General features: G+C 37.3%; 1 protein-coding gene and 1 long non-coding RNA gene across 2 annotated transcripts; both read left to right on the forward strand.

Annotated features, from left to right (window-relative positions):
* Positions 1-1,685: 1,685 nt before the first annotated feature.
* Positions 1,686-10,221, forward strand: LOC140137138 (uncharacterized). The gene is made up of 4 exons (XR_011856805.1): positions 1,686-2,092; positions 6,037-6,166; positions 8,958-9,100; positions 10,177-10,221. It is a non-coding gene; the product is annotated as an uncharacterized lncRNA (long non-coding RNA).
* A 3,083-nt stretch (positions 10,222-13,304) lies between these two features.
* Positions 13,305-19,608, forward strand: LOC140143529 (neuronal acetylcholine receptor subunit alpha-2-like). Its single transcript, XM_072165363.1, has 5 exons — positions 13,305-13,430; positions 16,493-16,602; positions 17,060-17,287; positions 18,598-18,911; positions 19,073-19,608. Exons 1-5 carry the CDS (start codon positions 13,305-13,307, stop codon positions 19,606-19,608), a joined length of 1,314 nt encoding a protein of 437 aa, XP_072021464.1.
* Positions 19,609-19,863: the final 255 nt, after the last annotated feature.

Below are 19,863 nucleotides of genomic sequence, written 5' to 3' on the forward strand. Positions count from 1 at the left end.
ATATTAATCATCTTCCTAATAGGCAGACTATGGTACATGTCATATATATACGTGACTTTTTACTTCCGCAAATGGCCGTTGGTCGGACCTCATCTCTCATCAAATTGTGACCTAGGTCCCGACATTTAACCCTATGCAGGCTCATCCCCCTGATAATAGGGTTACTGTTGCAGTATAATTTCACAACCACTAGACTATAAACATGCTCATTGAGCGTGTTAATTAATAGTGAGCTATATGGTCACCCCGTTTATATAGCAATATTTTTGAACTTTTTCATCAGTAGAAGCGTAATTATTTTCGTTAGATGATTTGGTTCATTCAATAATTTAATATAATTTTTTATAATAGCTCCAAAAAGAAAAGAACCAGTAGATCTAATAATAGATGCATATCGCCTGAAAAAAACACTAGAAAAAATACCAGAATTTTAACACCACAGAATGTATATTCATACTTTTTTGATGGTATATATATCGAACAGACAAGTTATTAGTTATGTGAAAGTAGTATTTTCTAGTATTTGAGCATATACTTTCTACCCCCACCCCCACGAGGCTCCGTGCCGGTATTAGGCAAAAAGCTTTCGAGCGCATTTGTAAGATCGCGCGATTTGAAAAAAAATTAAGAAAAGCGGATTTTTTTTTATTTCAATTTTTTTCTTCTTTTTTTCCGAAAAATGTCGGCGAAAATCAGATTTTTTTTTCTCAAAAAAATATTTTTGTGACTATGTAGTTTAATTTTCATTGCTAGATTATTTATTTACCTTGAAACATCGTTGTAAAGATAATATAAATTCAACAAAATATCAAGCTTTCACAATACTCTCGCTGGAAAATGGAAAATTAATCAGTTGTTGTCATTATTTTGTGTAAACAAAAAAGTAGCACTTCCTCTGATTTTATTTACTTTCTGTCTCATAGTTGTTGTCAAAAGCAACCCTAAATATTTAAAATGACTCTACATAAATCATGTATACGTGAAAACATTATTTTGGAAGGACTATGATGTGAGAAAATAAAGTCCAATTCAGTGAAAATAAACTCGCAGTGAACAAAACAGGTATAAATCGATCCAAGATGGCCGCCTACAGTAGTAACACAGGCGACACACGGCGAGATCTTGTGTCAGAGTAGGCTTAAAATAAATTAAATTAAAAATATTGATAGTTTGAATGTCATTTCTTTCAAAGAAATGGACATATTTTATCAACAATATTCCCAACATTCTATTTAGTGAAGATAAGGCTAAAATTCCACCCAATAATATGAGAAAATATGAGTTTTTTACAACTCAAGTGAGACTACTTTTTAACTTTCTGGTGTTGAATATCGGAGACCTTGACTGTTATGAAAGATTAAAATCGCACCTTGTTAACTAGCAAATCCTCGTGTAAAGCCCCCCCCCATTTTCGGTCATTTTCACCCAAAAAAGGGTGGCACTATACTCGCGTCAGTACGGAAATACCAAGTAAAAAAAAATCGCATTTCGCATTTGTTTTCAAACCACTCGTGAGCTTTGAGAAAAAACATTTTTTATTGGCCTTATCTAAATTCTATTGTTTAGCGTGCAGGTTTCAGACAATGCTTTGTTTAGCGTGCACGTTTATTGGGCTATTAAGGATAGTTTGTAAAAAATAACGCACGGGAGAATAATACATAACCGTGAATAGAAATGGGCACTAGAAGGTTATTGCAGTATAATCTCTTCGTATACAGCCATTATAAACACGCTAATTGAGAATAGCAAACCAAGACAAACGACTATGGATGATTTAATAGATCTGTTTGGAATTTAAATATAATGCCAGGTTATTCATGCATGGATCAGCATGATCAGTGGTGAAAACACGACACATTAGTCACATTAGTATCAACGTTTTATAATAGCCAGTGTAGCAGAGCATTCATCAGTAAACCTGTTAAAACCGTGATAGATTACGGACGGTACTACAATCATGAAATGCTAATCAACATAGACCAATCTTAATAGAAGAAGTGTAGTAATAATAAAGTTGATACTCATTACTCAATACAGAGCTGGATATAAGTGAAAGGAATAAGACAGTAAGAATACTTGAATGGTGTAATAGGTAAGTTCCATATCAACATTATTTAGAAACAAATATTGACATTTATGAATGGCGTGTATTACCATTATAACTGACTATTTTTTCTTCACGATGAAAGGCAATGGGCATGTAATATAAAAATAAAATACATTTTTGAAGTCAAACATAATACTATGAGTAAAGGGGTGTCATATTTTTCGCAAGAGTGGGCGGGTGATGAATATCTCGGTGACCAGAGTCAACTTTTTATGACTCCACCCCTATCGCCGCTGATTATTTTATGACCACACCACTATCTTGAGTCGACAACTTTTAAGACCCCCCTACACAGACTCAGGAGAAATTATTCATTGCCGAAACGCATTAAAATTTGATCGTAAGTGTACAGAATGCGCGCTTTGCATTTTATAACTAAAGACTGTGCGGACATTTTTATTGCAAGTTTAAATCCCCAATATATTCACGACACCCCCCCCCCCCCATTCCGAAGAAAATGACAGTCCCTAAATGCATCATATTATAGCAAGTTAAATTCCCTATGGAAGACAATGGCATAGCAATTGAAATTCAACATGCAATCTGTTCATGCAATAAGACTAAGAACAGTAACTATTTAAAATAATAGCACCGAAGTAAATTAATTGAGAAATCAAGTGTGTGCTTAAAGGGGATGGAGGATGCAAAGGAAGATCATGAAACCAGTGGAGGGAATTAATCAAGCAGTTCCCGTGCCTCGTGCAATGAGTATAATTAAACAGGATAATTTAAAGTAAGTTAAACTTAGAAGAAAAATAATTATAAAGCAATGAATGGAAGCATCGTAAAGCAAGGCCATGTTTATAAGACACATAAGGCCATAATAAAATATTAAAGTGACATTGAACATGCAATTAATATTTAAGTGAAATTCCACATGCAATCAATATAAGACCAAGTAGAGTAACTATTTAAAACAATAGCACTGACGTCAAGTAAGTGGAGGGAATTGATCAAGCAAAACACGTGTCTTGTGCAATGAGTATAATTAAACAAGATAAAAGGCTAAATATTATGTCAAATACAAACACTGATAGAAACATCAGAAAGCAAGTTCATATCTATAAGCCATGATAAAGTAAATTATATTGAAAATGTAATTAATACAGGGTGTCTTGAAAAAAAAACCAGAACCCTCATTGCGCCCTCTTTTTCTCCTATTTTAGAAAAGTTGATCAAGTACATTTTGAAATCTTTCATCGTTAGCTTTAATAAACCGATAAACCGAAAAAAATTTCAATTGCCTCACAGCTTTTGTTACGGAGGAGGTTTGGCTACTTCAAAGATTGAAAAGGAGTACACGTACCATGTATGAATATCAAACATTCCTCAATGATAACATTTATAAATTAACTTGATGGGCTTTACCATCAAGGGCTATACTTGATGGGCTTTACCTTAAAGGGCTATTTTGATGGGCTTTACTATCAAGGGCTATGGATTTTGATAAGTGTCATTAATACGTTACACGATCTGGTCCATGGGGACCAAAGGCGGCAAATTTGAAATTGAAATATAGGCAAAGATATGAAGTAAAAACACTAAAATACATAAGAAAATAGACATCACAGAACTTCAGAACTTTAGAGCGAAGTATGCTAGACCTTAGGTGTTTTCAGTATATGGTAGCTTAATTGCTGTATAAGGTACTAATTATTAATTCCTCATTTGGCTCCCATGGAGCAGATCGTGTCATATATGTGGGTAAAATAGACTTAGGATGTGAATTCTTTTGCTGTACTTGCAATTACTTACTTTTTCTTGGTTATTCATGCCTTTTTGTTTTATTGTGTTTCTTACTTTCTTACGTTGCTGTTTCTTACTTTGTTTTTATGTACAACATAAGTCATTTTCGGGATTAAAGGTATATTATGACGACCGTAGTCTAGCAAATTTGATAGTCATTATAATGTAGTATTGAATCATTGACTAAAATGTGCAGAACAAAAAAATGACAGTTGCCCTCATTCGTAAACACTCAGGTCAGGGAACTTATTCACGGTACTATAGCGCAGTGTAGACCACTGGTGGACATGGTGGGGCAGTCGAAAGCAGATGACGTACCAGTCTCACTGACATCTACTGAGTTCAGTGACCAGGCCATTGTCCATACCCTTAGTCGGATGTCCCTCGGTCCATTATGCGTCTCAAAACTATTACCAGAGAGTAGATATTCTTGAGAGGGCACTCTATTCACGTGGTTTCTTTTCCAACGCTAAAAGATCGCGAACTTTGGTGGTTTGCAAATGAAAAGTGTCCGCATTATCGATTGATTACGTAACTGCTATGAATAATTTATTAGGTTTTTCAATGTAATCGCCTCGACCCATTAATACATATTATCTGTATTATCAAAGTACTTGGAATAGCAATCCGGTGAGTTCACTGAACTACGCCCTAATACTGATGGAGTTTTAATGGCGTTTAATGACATTTCTCCTCTCCATACACAGAAGAATAAATACAATAGATGAAGGTCAACACGTTTGACCTCCTATGTGACATGTTATACGTGATGTACAAAAACATGAATATCATAAAGATCAGTATTCGTTTGTGCATATGAACTGCACAATTACGTTGCTATATATTACTCATTATATATGACAAAATATTGGTAATATGACAATACGGTATTATACATTACTATATAAAACGACTAATAGATCCTACTATCATGGCGTCAGGTCAATGACTCATCATATCCCGTATGTTTCTTAAAATTCATTCATATTTGAGACAAATTGCTGTGCCCTAATATAGGTGCACAGGTGGATCCGTGTTTTTTTTTTAATTTTCATTTCTTTTTTATGTAAGAATTAAGGTTTTCCACTACACGAGGGCCACAAGGGTGATACTAATTTTAATGCTATATTTTCAAAATGAATACGTGTTCCCGATTGGCCCTATAGCGATTTCACAGAAAATGTATTTCTAGTACAATGCAGCGTCGGACTCTAGCTGAGAGCGTAGCCTAAGTCATTATAGACTCCTAGAATGGCTCGCCATACACAAATGAACAAACACAAAGGAGGGTAGTCTCCTCCGTGACCAGCTTGATTTGGATGGAGCGAAACCAAATTGGCTGCGGAGGAGACGGGTCATTTTGTTATGCAAATTCGTGAGTGTCGTAGCCCTGCTATTACATTGGTTGGAACAAAATGGCCATGCGTGGCCGTTGAAGAACTAGAAGATTCGACCTACCATCATGGCGATTTCTGCCATGAGGATATCGGGGCGATGATACTGTGCATCATCAACTTACTTTCGATACCCGCCGTATTATCATTCACATTGCCAAGTTAGCTACTCTTGATAATAATACTCCTACCTAGATAGTATATTGTCGGAGGTAACTGTGACGCAGCTTCAATATATTTACTCCAACCATCGCTCTCTGCGGGTGGCTACTCAAACCAGCGCCACACTTTAAAGCCTGCCTTACTTCCGAACGTGTGAACGCAACGGATATCACGTAATATAAATAGGAAGTACAATTTTGGTTTACCCTACCCACCCTGTGTTTTAGGGTTAGGGTTAGGGTAAGGTTATGGTTATAATTAGCGTTAGGGTTAGGGTTACAATTAGGGTGGATTATGATTAAGGCTTGGGGAATAATTATGGTGGATTAAGATTAGGGTTAGGGTTGTACTTGTGCGCATCGTATACCAGAATTATTCCGGATTTGGGTTTAACATGCATAATTCTTGCTGCCATATTCCTTTTTAGTTGGTGGTAGATGTTAGTAAGCCTAAACAAAATCATGCGTTTGACATATTGAGAAAGGTGAGTGAGATGGAAGATATCAAAATTATTATCCACTTAAATATATCACGATGCATAGCGTCTGATTTTATTATTATATGTTTCAAATATTTTAGAGCGACTGCTTTTTAGCTCGAATTGTTAAACTTGTTTGATTTGTCTAGTTTCAGGACACTTCTTAAGTGTATTTAAAGACATACAGAAAAGTAAATGAGAAGATGAGAAGAAGAATGGAGAAAACGTTAATGGACATCACTTTTGTTCTACTCATACTATTGCAGCTTTCCTCAAATGGTAAGATCCGTAATAGTCTATTGCTGAATAAAATGTGGCCTGTTCTGGTTACAGAGTTTCGGTCTGGTTCAAATAAAAGCACCGAACGTGTGTCTATTGCGTACTGTCCAAACCACAGTCGATGGTGCAAAATAATATTCTACTCTTCTCTAATTAAAAAGAGTGCATCATGGACAAATAAACATGTGCAATTCCGTCCGTGACTCAGAGCCTAAAAAAATACATTTTGAATTCAAATAATCAGCATGTCGGCGCCCAGTTCTGTCTGATTTGGTAAGAACGGGGTTTTCAGGTTTCAGGGGAGAATCTGGGTAGCACTCTATTATAGTTTTAAGGGTTTTTTTTGACAACCAAGGTTGTGTATTGTGTGGATGGAAATTTGTCAATATTTTTACACTTAAAGCAAACTGTCACCGTGTGACCGTGGCTCTATCAATAATGCGTTCGACCATGTGCGAGAAGGTGCGGGTTCGAACCCTGGTGGTGGTTTAGTACGCTTTCGTGGAACAATTGAGTTAGCTTGAAATTCCACTGAACAAGAAATTTACTACTGTTGTCTCGTTTAACCCGTACGAAACCTGGGGAGCTGATCCTGGCTGCGATGGTCAAGTGGCCCATTCTCCGATAAAGCGTTCAAGTTGGTCTCCGGAATGACAAAATGCCAACCACAAAGAATTCATAAAATTCATTCAGAATCGTAAACTTTAATAGTTTAAGAACACAAAACAATGCATGGGTGATTTTTCAACAATACCTCATTTTTGAGCAATATTACTTGTACCGTATTGGGGGTAACGTATCAGTGGTAACGTATCTGTGAAACCCTTTCCCATATTTGTCTTAATCCTGCAAGTGTAAAACTGACCAACTTAATACCCATACTTGATCAGTCATCACCCAATGTACTAAAGTCTGGTATGGTATTTGGCTTCATTTATCACATCGTTTTTTTCGAGGGGAGTAGAATTTAGGTAACGTATCTGTGACGGCATGAACGTAACGTCAGGACTTTTTGAAACTTTGAAACCATTGTGTTATGTTCCATTTATATATTAGAACTATGGAGTCTGCTTGATCCATCAGATATGAGAACATTCATCTAGCCAATTATTTTCACAGCTATTTATCCATTAGAAATATGGTAAGTTATCTGTGAACAATATTGGCGACATAGTCTGAAAGACCTGTTTGAAAAAATTAATAATCTGTGTTGTGATGATTTATACTTTATAATTAGGGCATGATACCAGCTAATGAAAAGTACCTATATATAATCCATTATATGCGCGCATGTTTACAGAGCAGGGACACATTATACGGAACACTGGCTGGCGACATGGAGGAAAACAATGGAAATGCATAATCAGCTTTATTGTTTTATACTTTCTAGGCATGTTACAACCTCTAGCCTCACACATTTTAAAAAGCAACTCCTAAGTATAAGTTATATTAATAAAAGTTATTTCTTTCTGACGAAACAAGTCTGAATACGACTTGAAACTATGGGCGACACATATTTGGCATTTTGAACACTTTATCGGAGAATGTGCCAAGTGTGGAATATCGTGCGTGTGTGCTTCTGAATCGTTGTTAAATGGTTTATGAAATGATGTGAGGCCGTAGTGGTCAGCCAAAACTTGTAAAGTGTGTTGAGGCTTGAGTATCAACGTCTAGGCGTTGTGTGTGTGTGCGTAGTGAACTTTAAATCATTGCACTTTTTTCTTGTGCAAGTGGGACCTAGTGGGTACTTTGTGTGGCATAAGAATTTGCATGACATCCAATGTCAAACAATATATACTGCGCCAAAAAAAAAAAAAAGGTATCCTTACACTTGGAAAAATAATCACAATTTAAAAACTGAACCATATTGGAATACAGTTGTTTTTCAAATAGATGCACTATCTAATTCTGCACATTATGACACCACATTTGTCAGTTCTTTTGTTTCAATTTACTTTTGTTCCTTTTGTTTTAAATTGAAGCACACATACATTAGCCAATCATCACTCTCAAACCAGATGTCTAGTCCGTGGAGGTTTGAATAGGCCAGTTTGTCACTTTTAAAACGGGACCTTCGTCTAATCAAATGCTTGTAACTTTGCTTCTTGAAGTCACATTGGATTCAATGGGGTATCGTAATGTGCCGGATTTAGTTTTGAAATTGTTTTATTTTTTCAAGTGTAAGGACACTTTTTGGCGCAGTATACGTGAACGTTCCATTTACCCATATGCTATATTTAGTAAAAAAAGATAGCTGATCCTGGTAACACTTCAATGTTTTACAACGTTCTTATAACGTTGCTACATCTTAAAATCACATTTTGACAACGCCATTGTTATGACGTTGTGTGTTACTAATATGATTTTCCCTGAGTAATTTAATTTGATCATTAAATTATCAATTTTATGTTTGTTCACATTTTAACACGACATCTTGAAAGATGGGAGTCCGTTCTCATGTTATCAACTTGATTCATTAACAAAATGTAATCAGACTGATTTATATATCTCACATGACTCACTGTTATCATTGTATTACATTATATTATGGAAAATTCCTGTTGCTGGAAATGTGTATGTAAGAGGAAAAACTTTTAATAGTACAGGTACTGTCCCGTTTTACTATTCTGACCCCAATGTCACTTTTTCCCCGCTAATATAATTGCAATTACAAGTCAGTTGTTTGAGTGATTGCTATTATAGCTATTCAATTATGTTCAACTTGCTCCGTCGCGTTATTTGGGATGGGACATGCTACTGCTAATTTTTGTTTTTCTCTCTCTCGTATTAGTATACTGTGATCAAAATAAGACAATGATGCACCTACACCGCCATCTTTTCCAAAACTACGTCAAAGATGTTCGACCTGTGATAAAGGCTACAACAACTACAAATGTAACCTACAGAATAGCATTTAGAAGCCTTCTCGAATTGGTAAATTTACTTATCAGAGCAATCATTACAAATATATACATGCCTAGTCATATCTGATATTCTACATTGCAATTGTCTCTTCTCCATTCTCCATCTTTGATGCACCTACACCACCATCTTTTTCAAAACTATGTGAAAGAGTTTGACCTGTGATAAATGCTACAACAACTAAAAATGGTACCTACAGAATAGCATTTAAATTTACAAATTTATGCACACCTGGTCATATTCCACATTGCAATTCCCTCTTCTCCATTCTCCATCTTTCTTAACTTTTTGCTACTTCTCTCTCCATTTCATAAACGATGACAATGATACATTCCAAAAGTATAGATTATTCTTTTTAATTGGCACCCAGCCTTAGATGTGGTAAATAGCATAAGCAACCACACGGATAAAAAACAAAGCCCACCATCATCATCAAATTCGTTCTAACAGGTGCGATTTTAAGCCATTTCTTCAGCTGACATTAGCGTATCATAGAGTTCTTTCAGTTCATTTGGTATCTAAGACATCCAATACCTTTTGGATTTTCCTGTAGGTTTTTTTTACTTTGCACAGAAACTCTACTATGGCTTTCCTGGCTTGCGTGCCTTCTGGCAGTAGGTGTCCTAGCCATGATAGCAGTTGTTTCTGTATTTTCTTGCTCCAATGTTTTTCTCTGGTGGTTTCACATATATTTGCATTGGCTATTCCGTTAGGCCATCTGATGTTTAGTAGCCGTAGGAGATATCTGAAAAGCGTTTTTAATGTTATAAATTATAGAAAAATGCTGGTCATGTATTAATAAGCGTACGTTGAAAACTAGCTCTTGTTTTCTTGGTGGCAGAGACTTTCTTGTTTTTGAAAACGTGATTGAGTTTGTTATCACGTGTTTTTTAATAAAAGATATCACATGATTACAAAGAGACACGTAGCGGAATATGACCTCGGTTTAGTTGTATTTTACATTGATTATCGATATCAAGGCTATTTACCCATCTACGACTGAAGCCTCCCAATTAGAAGAATAGCGTATAAATAAATTATATTTAGCCATATTGACCATTACTGTTGTTTCCGACTTCTCCAAATAGAATACCAGAGAACAGACCTTCACAGTAGGAACATATTTAAAAGCGGTAAGTTGATTAAAGAATGCCACATATGTCTATTGACCCTAACTCTATCAAATCTTACAAAGAAAATCACTGCGCGTGCAGCGGTTTATATTGAGCATAGTCACGCATGGCACCAATATGACAACAACGATTCAATATTGTGCCTATTGCATTGTGTGCTTTATTGATTGGCCCGTGGTGTGCTTGTGTGCAATACAATGATAATAATAATAATAATAATAATAATAATAATATTAATAATAATAATAATAATAATAATAATAATAATAAGAATAAGAATAAGAATAAGAATAAGAATAAGAATAAGAATAAGAATAAGAATAATAATAAAACACTTTTATAAAGCGAGTACACTACAACAAATATATACAAAATTAATTCATGTTTAAAAAGATATAAAAGGTCTTACACTACAACATACTTAAATTACACATGGCAAAAGACAATGGTTCAGGACGCCCGTGATAATCAGAACCGGCATGGCGTAATGAAAAAAGCCAAAATGCAGAGAAGCACAGACTAATCACCGGTTCCTTATCACAGGCGCCCTACAAAATATGCATAATAATTAAACAAACGACTTGAGAAATAAATGAGTCTTGAGATGTTTCTTAAATTGGTCCAGTGATGAAGAAGTCCTAATGTGAGGTGGGAGATCGTTCCACAGCATAGGCGCAGCGTAAGTAAAAGAACGTTGACCGTATGTGACAGTATTCACGGAGTAGTGGCAAAGTTGAGTGGCAGAGCTAGATCTCAGAGTGCGTGCAGGGTTCTTGATAGTGATAAGATCTTGGATGTAAGTTGGTGCGAGTCCAATAACGGCTTTGTAGGTGATCAGCAACAATTTGTACACTATCCTTTGTTTAACTGGCAACCAATGGAGGTCGTTTAAGACAGGAGAGATATGTTCGTGCCTTTTTGTCAGCGTCACCAAGCGGGCAGCGGTGTTTTGGATACGTTGTATCTTAGCCGATTGATAATCTGGGAGTCCAAACAACAGACAGTTCGCGGAATCCAGTTGCGATGACACAAAGGCGTGTACCAACTTTTCAGCACTTTCTCTGTCCAAATACTTTCTGATACGGCCAATGTTTTTGATGGCAAGACACGCTTGTTTGCAAACCTTATTCACTTGCGAAGTCATTGAGAGCGTTGTATCGACAATGACACCAATGTTCTTGGCTTCCGGAACCACTTGCACACAGGTATCACCAATTGTGATAGATTCTATCTGGTCAAAAGTAGAGTACCGAGAGGAAATCTGGATGACTTCGGTTTTAGAGTCATTCAAGGACAGCTTATTTGCGAGTGTCTAGTTCTTTATATCGCGAACACATTCCTCAAGTCTCCTAATAATGTCGCGTTTACTGTCAGCCTTGAAAGTCACATAAACTTGACTATCGTCAGCGAAAAACATGCCGTCAGTTTCATGCGCACGCAGAATTCCCTCGACTGGAGCTGTGTACATGGTAAAGATCTGGGGGCCGAAAACCGAGCCCTGTGTGGTACTCCACACATAAGCTCTTTCAACGCAGACTCAGAATCACCGATTTTCACAGATTGATAGCGTCCACTGATGTATGAGTCAAACTACTTGAGTGCCGTACCGGTGATACCATACAAGGTCTGAAGACGATCGACGAGAATCTTGTGGTCGATAGTATCGAACGCGGCACTGAGGTCTAGTAAAACCAGTACCACGTCCTCCTTCCTGTCCGTAGCAAGCAGAAGATCATTCACAACCTTGACGAGGGCGGACTCTGTGCTATGGTGCTTCCTGTAGGCACTTTGAAGATTTGAAAACAAACCGTTGTCCTGCAGATGGTGCTGAATTTGCTCAGAAGCCGATTTCTCAAAAAATTTTTTAATAAAACTGAGATTGGAGACACTACGATAGCTCTGAAGACTGTCCGCATCAAGATTTTGCTTTTTGATGAGCGGTATAACCTGAGCAATCTTGAACATGTTAGGAAAAATACCCAAGCACAACGAAGAATTGACGATCCGCTTGATAACAGGCAGCAGTTCATCAAGACAGAGTTTTAGCATCCACGTGGGTAGAGGGTCAAGGGGGCATGACTTTGTAGACATGCTCATGATCACTTTGCGAAGTGCTTCGTCGGTAAGAGGACGAAAAGTGTTGAAAGTACAAGCAGATGACTCCGATTTGTCAAAGCATTCTGGATCACAGGGTGTACAATCATCGAGATTCTGGCGAAGCTTCTGGACTGAAAAACTCTGCAAACTCATTCGCTAAAACCTGTGGAGAAGTGTGCGTAGGTAGTACTCTAGATGTCTTAGCGACGCACATAGTGTTAACCACCTTAAAGAGATCTCTTTGATCAGATTCTGAGATCTGAGTCTTGTGAAAGGTAGTCTTGGAACGATCAAGCATCACTCTGTAGTCTTTAGCCTTGTCGTTAAATATCTGCTTGTGAACCTTCAGCTTAGAGGTTTTCCACCTCCTCTCCCAACGCCGTAATTCCTGCTTTTCAGCACGAAGTTCATCGGTATACCACGGGCAGTGAGGACGCAGAACACGTGTACGAGATTTTTCGGGAGCATGCTTGTCCATAAGACCGCGTAACACGTCGTCATATTGAGTAACCAGCGAAGCAACATCATCTTCAAGATTAGTGAGCAAAGGTGACGCTGCAATATCTCGCTTCAGCTGGGAAATATTGACATCGCGAAAACGACGGACTTTGACTTTCTCCTTTGTAGCTACCGGGCGAGCAATATCGATCAAGCAAGTAGTGGCAAAGTGATCTGAAGGAAGGTCATGATTGATGGATATATCACCGACAAGAGCCGAATCATTGTGTGTAATGATTAAGTCCAAAGTATGACCCGAAATGTGAGTTGGTTCCGTAACGTGCTGCTGGAGATTTGCGGAGTTCAATAGGTCCATGAACCTAGTTGCTTCACGGTCTGGCGGGACATCAACACGAAAATTGAGATCACCGGCAAGGAGAAAATTGCCTTGAATGATGGAGACTGATTCAAGAAATGTTGAGAATTCATTGAAGAACATTGGAACAGAAAGACCATTTCTCTTGGTCGGGCGGATTCTGTACATAACAATGAGTCTAAGTGCCACAGAACTGGATGAAACTGTGAAATCTCCAACTTCAAAAGATTTGAAATCAGGGGAAGGGTTTCGAGTGACTTTAAACCCCTTGCGAAGAAGGAGGAAAACTCCTCCACCAGTGCGACCGACCCGTGGTATACTGTAGTACGAAAAGTCTGGCAGAGTGTTGATAAGATCGGCGAACGCGTGATCGTCTCGTGCGTCGCCCTTCGTCCAGCTTTCCGTAATCGCTAAAACATCAAGTTTTTCAGAAATCACAAAATCGCATATGGAGACCGTTTTCTTTACCATAGAACGTGTATTCCAGACGGAAAAGCGGGCACGGGTCACACGTTGATTGTAAGATGAGATAAACTTCACAGGAATAAGATTGTCTCTGTTTATACCTCGAAAACGCTGTGTTCCGACACTTGAAGTAGGACCAATTCTTGTTGCAATTTTGTCGATAGGGCGAAAATGATTTTTCCAGCTCGACAACCACGAAATTTCTTATTTATATCAAGACCTTTCAGTTTATTCCAAGTGCTACTGTCTAGACGTGAAAGTGTATGGGTTGTTTATTACACCCTTATTGATTCTAAGCAGAATGTTTCGGCTGTAAGTGAGAAATTGTTTTCCAATTCCGATCATGATGGAAACGAATTGATGAACCAATTGATACACAAATCGATGTAATTTGGTAGGCGAATATACACAGTACATACGAGTCAAATAACAACTATGGTAAACGACGATTGAAGTAATATTTACCGAAAATTACGAACATTTACTTCGTTCCAGTTCAGATTGACAAAACATCGGCAATGTTGAACTACTTACAAATGTCCTTAACGAAAATTAGCCCAATCCGCGTACGATAATAGGGTGATTTTGCAAGTTTTTGGGAGAGCACTTTTCTCCTGTGGCAAGCCAAGCTGGCGCCCTTAATCAAATGATGCGTTCCCATTGAAAATCGTTGAAATTGCAACTTCTGATTTGGGGGTTTGAATCTTTGGAGGCGCATATCTTGGTAAATTCTTGTTCATTTTTCACGAACAGGGTGTCAAATGAGAAAGCAAAGTCCAACTTACAAAATGGATATTTCAGAATAATCCAAAATTATCAGGTTGTTAACTGACGAGTCTCTTTTTGTGCCTGATGTATATGTTTTCCTATATTTGCAACATTGATGATGGATGAGCAATAATCATGATGGTCAGCAAACGTTGGTTCTCATGACTTACCTGGCATAACCTACGACATTCTTTTAGTAATTAGGAATTCTTTAAGTGATTATGACGTCCAGAGAACAATGTTACTTTCATCATGTTCATCCTTCTCCGAGTACAAAATTGTATAGCATTCATAATGTTGTTTTGCACGAGTTCTTAAAGGAAGCTACCGCCCATCATCTTCTTAAGATTAATAGTACAAGCAAGGTGAATGTATCATGGTAAAACAATAGAGATGAGTTCTAGGAAGGTGACTGTTCCTGCATGATGATTGGATGGTTAAGTTGGATGTAAGTGGTGTGGGTTAAGCAATGTGTTTTTTGAGTTAGTTAAGTTTTGGAAGTTTAAGAAGGAGGATCACTAAATAAATATAAAAGGAACATCAACTTTGTATTTTCATCGTATACCGTAGAATTCCGTTCTAGAAGCATATATGCCTCTAAACGAGGGTTTTTTTAACGAAAGATATGAAAGGCCAATACCCTTCTCAAAAACATTGCAATAGATTGGTCTTACAAATATACATGTTTGTACAGCCGCCTTTATCAGTAATATAGTTGTTCAAACTCCAAATAACGTTTTTGTTGAGAGTGTCTGCTTCTTATCTCTTATGGCAAAAAAACCTCGTTTAGAGGCACATATATGCTTGTAGACGGAATTTTACGGTATACATTCATCAAGTCTCTACCTGAGTTAATTCCCCAGACCATCGTCAACACACCTCATTTATCCAGGTTAAAAATATACTTTTCTTTTGATGTTTACTGAGGTATGGAGAGCTCATTAGAGTTGTCACTCGTCTATTGTAACGACAAGTCCGTGATCTTGTGCGGGCACTCGAGGGGTCCCAGGTTCGAATCCCGGAGTGCCAAGTAACAAATACATTTGAAAAACATACAGGGTGTCCTTGAAAGAACTGTATCGTCAGAAACGTAATTGTTTGGGCATTTTAACTAAACATAACTAAATATTTAGTGTGGTTGAATTAAGAGTAAATCAGCTATCACATACTTTTTGAATTTTGACAATTGACCATACCTTTCTTGAAATTTTACGAAACTCGATCCCTCATTTTCAAGCCTTTCCAGGATTCAAATATCAATCGATGACCTATATAGTATAGTTAGAGTGTTAAGGCCATTTTGATTTAATAATTCGTCTCAAACCCCCCGCGTGCATCAGTAAAATCGCCCGTTTTTTCGCGTTATTCCCGCTGGATTTTTTTCGATCCACTACACAAAATCTCACGTCTGTTCAACACCCCCCTGAGAGATTTAAAAGGGGGTTATTCTTGCCAAAATAAGTAAAGTAAAAAGTAAAAAAATACAAAATAATTAATTAAAACCGCATTCCTATTAGGGTTTTAACTTGGGAAGGCATTTGAGACGAACTATTAGGATTAAACATTAAGATGGCCTGATCACTGCGCAACATCAGCGCATGATCATGATGCGTCTGCTGTTATTGATAGATATTGTCTCCGTGGAAAGGCTTAAAATTCGACGTATGTGATAGCTGATATGTTCCTCAACATCATCAGTTATTTAGTTACGTTTGGTTTATGCGCTAAAGTACCCAAAAAATCAGTTCCCGATGATGCAGTTCTTTAAGGGACACCCTGTAATGTGCAAATGCTGGTGTTTAATATTCGTGGTGATTTTATATAGAGGGTGCTTTTTAACGTTAGGATTTACATCTCATGAAGAGAATAGCCACTGATGGCGCTAGTATCTTAGTTTGCATTAGGCTTGTAGTTTTAGGCTTGTATCCAAATATCGAACGTTTAGTTTTTCTTAAAATTCGCACATTGTGCGCTTCAAACATATGGGGTATATCATTCACGTGCTCACTAATAAGACCTTGTTCTACCAAAATAAATGCTCTATAAATGTGCCACATGCTTAAACATAGGTGCTTATTGTATTTTGCTTATTGGAATATTATAACTTATCTTATTTATACCGTTTAGACTTGGGAAGACGAATTTCTTAGATGGAATCCCAATGATTACAATGGAATTGACACCTTCAATGTACCAATTACATCGATATGGACACCAGATATAACGCTCAGTGATAAGTGAGTGCCTTTAATTTTTTAATAATTATGTATATCCGGTTGTCCCAGAATTATGATTATATTATTATAATTATAAATCATATACTAACAATAATAATCTAAATAGAGTGCACCTTCGTTTTGATATTACGATAATAATCGGGTGTATTACGTAGTGACGGATGTCCAAACCAGGGTGATTTACATAGTGTCGATCGCAAAATGTATCAAGAAACGGACATCGGGAAAACGTTGAGTATGTGAATTGTATTGGGCATAGATTATAAACTTGCCATTAATGTTCAATAGTTCGCGTGTCTAATAAAAGTAGACATTTCAAAGGTATTTACAAAACGTTAAAATACTGTAAACTCGTACATTTTACATAATAGATTGCCAAAGTTATCCATCACGATCCGTCAATATGTTATACACCCTATAGTATGTTAAGATTTGGTACATTTTTTGTATTTTACAGTGCCGATATTGGCTTTGAGAGAACGAAGCCCGATACGAGAGCTCTAATTTCCTCAGATGGTACGATAATCTGGTATGCTCCAGTCATATACATGAATTCGTGCAACGTTAGGGTCCGTTGGTTCCCATTTGATACCCAAGTGTGTGAAATGTTGTTCCTCTCCTGGTCATACGATGGATTCGGGATCAACTTGGAACCAGAAAGGAGCGCCGATGCCTCACAGAATTGGTACATCATTTGTCTTTAAGCTTCATATTAATGATATTAATAACATGTCTGATAAAGATATATTTTTGCTGCTAATGGGATTTCAGGATTATGATGCTATTTCTTTAGTTATAAAGTTTGTTAAAAGTGCATTTGAATCCCGAGTTACAGTAGATATCTGATGTATGTTTCTCATTGTCATGCAGTATGTAAATTGAATGTTGTAATGTTTTATACTACCATTATTATATCCTTGTATTGATGTATATGTGTTTTGACTATACCTATATGTGTGGTGCATGTCAATATAGAACTGAACATATTCCTTAAACACATCCGTCCCATTTCAGCAACGTTTTTACTATAGGGCCCATAAATGTCACATGTTGTCAACAACCTGGGCTATAAAATCACTTTCTGGAACACTTGACTGATTATTAAGCCTCTGGTATCACGGATTCACTATCTGGGTCATATTGTCTTTGTCCATGATATACTGGTCATTGTAAAACTTGTCAAGGCGAATTGCTATAGACCTTTTTCGCTTCTTCCCATCATGCACTATTCGAGGGAGGTATGACGTAGTCGATTAACTTCATAGATCGTATACATCTGAGGGTCTTTGCAATTATTTAGTCTTAATAATGGGCATACTGATTCCATATGCGGATTATTGTAAAGGCCATCGATGTTACTAATTATGTAATTATTGAATACACAAGTGATGCAGTTACGGAGCGATGCAGAACATCTGTGTAAGAGATTATTGTTTACGTTTCACTGCGGGTCTATCCCGTCATTAGTTTTTCACCTCTAGGTCTATAAAATGTGTACAAAGTTAGGTTTCAATAACAGGAAACTTTTTTCCTCGACGACATCATGTCAATAACACATAGAAATGTTGCTTTTTGCCCCCGAAAGGTATCGTGCGCCATTGTCAGTGATTTTTTTTTCTGATGAAGGCACCAGTCGAAATGTCCGTATTCCAAAATGTAATAAACTTAACTCTGTGTTTTGCGACACTCATACCCCCTGGAATAGGAAGATGGGAAGTAGGGAAGAAGGTCTATAAAAGGGACCGTTTATCATCATGTTGCTGATCGAGAAAGCACTGAATACAATTTTGATTCAGAATGAGAATGGGATGTATCACGCGGTGTGAAAAACAACTTATGAAAAGCGTGGTGATCCTTATCCGACTGTGTGATGGTACGGGTTCTAGCCCCGGTATATTGACACTTGATCAGACTGTATGATGGTACGAGTTCGAGTCCCGCAGTGTTGTTAGTCTGCTCTCACTTAACATGCTTTGTCTCTTTCTTCTTCAATAGGTATGCACATAACGGTGTATGGGACATGGTGGCTGTCCGTTCTAGACGTATAGTAACGACATACCTTTGCTGTCCAGAGCCCTACCCAGAAATACAATATCGACTTGTATTCAAACGATACCCCACTTTCTACCTTTTCTATATGGTGTTACCGTGTGTATTCCTTTCTGTTTTGTCGCTACTGGTGTTCTACCTGCCACCCAATTGTGGAGAGAAGTTGACGCTATCCATCACTAATTTGTTGGCTTTGGTCGTGTTTCAACAGTTGATCGCCGAGAATATGCCACCGAGCTCTGACGACTCACCCGTAATCGGTATGATAATTTAAACAAATATAAAAATTATTGCAAAAATGTGCCAACTCATAATCAAAATATGCCGATTTTTGATACATAGTGCTATATTAAAATATAGCCCATTGGTTTTTTTTTTATTACCGGCGTTATTATTTCTTATGATATTTTTTATTTAATAGGTGCCTATTTCATATGCATGATTGCCATGGTATGTATTTCCGTTCTTGCAACTGGTGTCGTCATGCACGTGAGTGCTATATCTCAACCGATGCCAAAATGGATGAAACGACTCTTTCTGGAAATAATTCCTCGAGTTCTGTGTCTTTCTACGTATCAAAGCCACATCAACCTAGCAACATTCACAAGTAAGCCTATCTCTGAAATTCATGACGCTGAGGGGCATGTTATTCTTGAGAACGGAAAAGTTGCTACTAGTACAGACAATGGATATTCTATTGGTCAGGAACGACAAGCATCATGTGAAACTGTAGAGTTATTGAAATACATGAAGGACAATACTATGATAAAGGATATTGAAACATCAGAGCATCTTCAGTGGCTGCGTTTATCTATGATAATAGACCGTATACTATTGTACCTGTTTAGTGTTTTTACTATTGTTTGCACATTCTACCTCGGTGTTCTTATTGTTCAGGGAAGTGTCGATGAGTATAATGATATTTTGAATGAGCTGGAAGAAGATTGGCCGCAATAAATATATAAAACAAATAATTTAGTGGTTTAAACCTTTGATCACAAGACAAAAATTTGCATTACGTTTCACTACCTGGAGAGAATTGATCAAAAATTGAATTCCCTCCTGATGTTGGTACATGTCAATGAGTTGACCAGATCACAAGGATATCATATAGCTATTGGCAGTATATATAACACAAATGGTCAATGAGTTACATAAAAATGACCTTGTGTGGTATTTAGTTCCCAGGAAGTGAGTTTTGCCTGAGGCAAT

This window comes from Amphiura filiformis, chromosome 2 (assembly GCF_039555335.1).
Source record: "Amphiura filiformis chromosome 2, Afil_fr2py, whole genome shotgun sequence".
In the NCBI taxonomy this organism is placed as follows: domain Eukaryota; kingdom Metazoa; phylum Echinodermata; class Ophiuroidea; order Amphilepidida; family Amphiuridae; genus Amphiura; species Amphiura filiformis.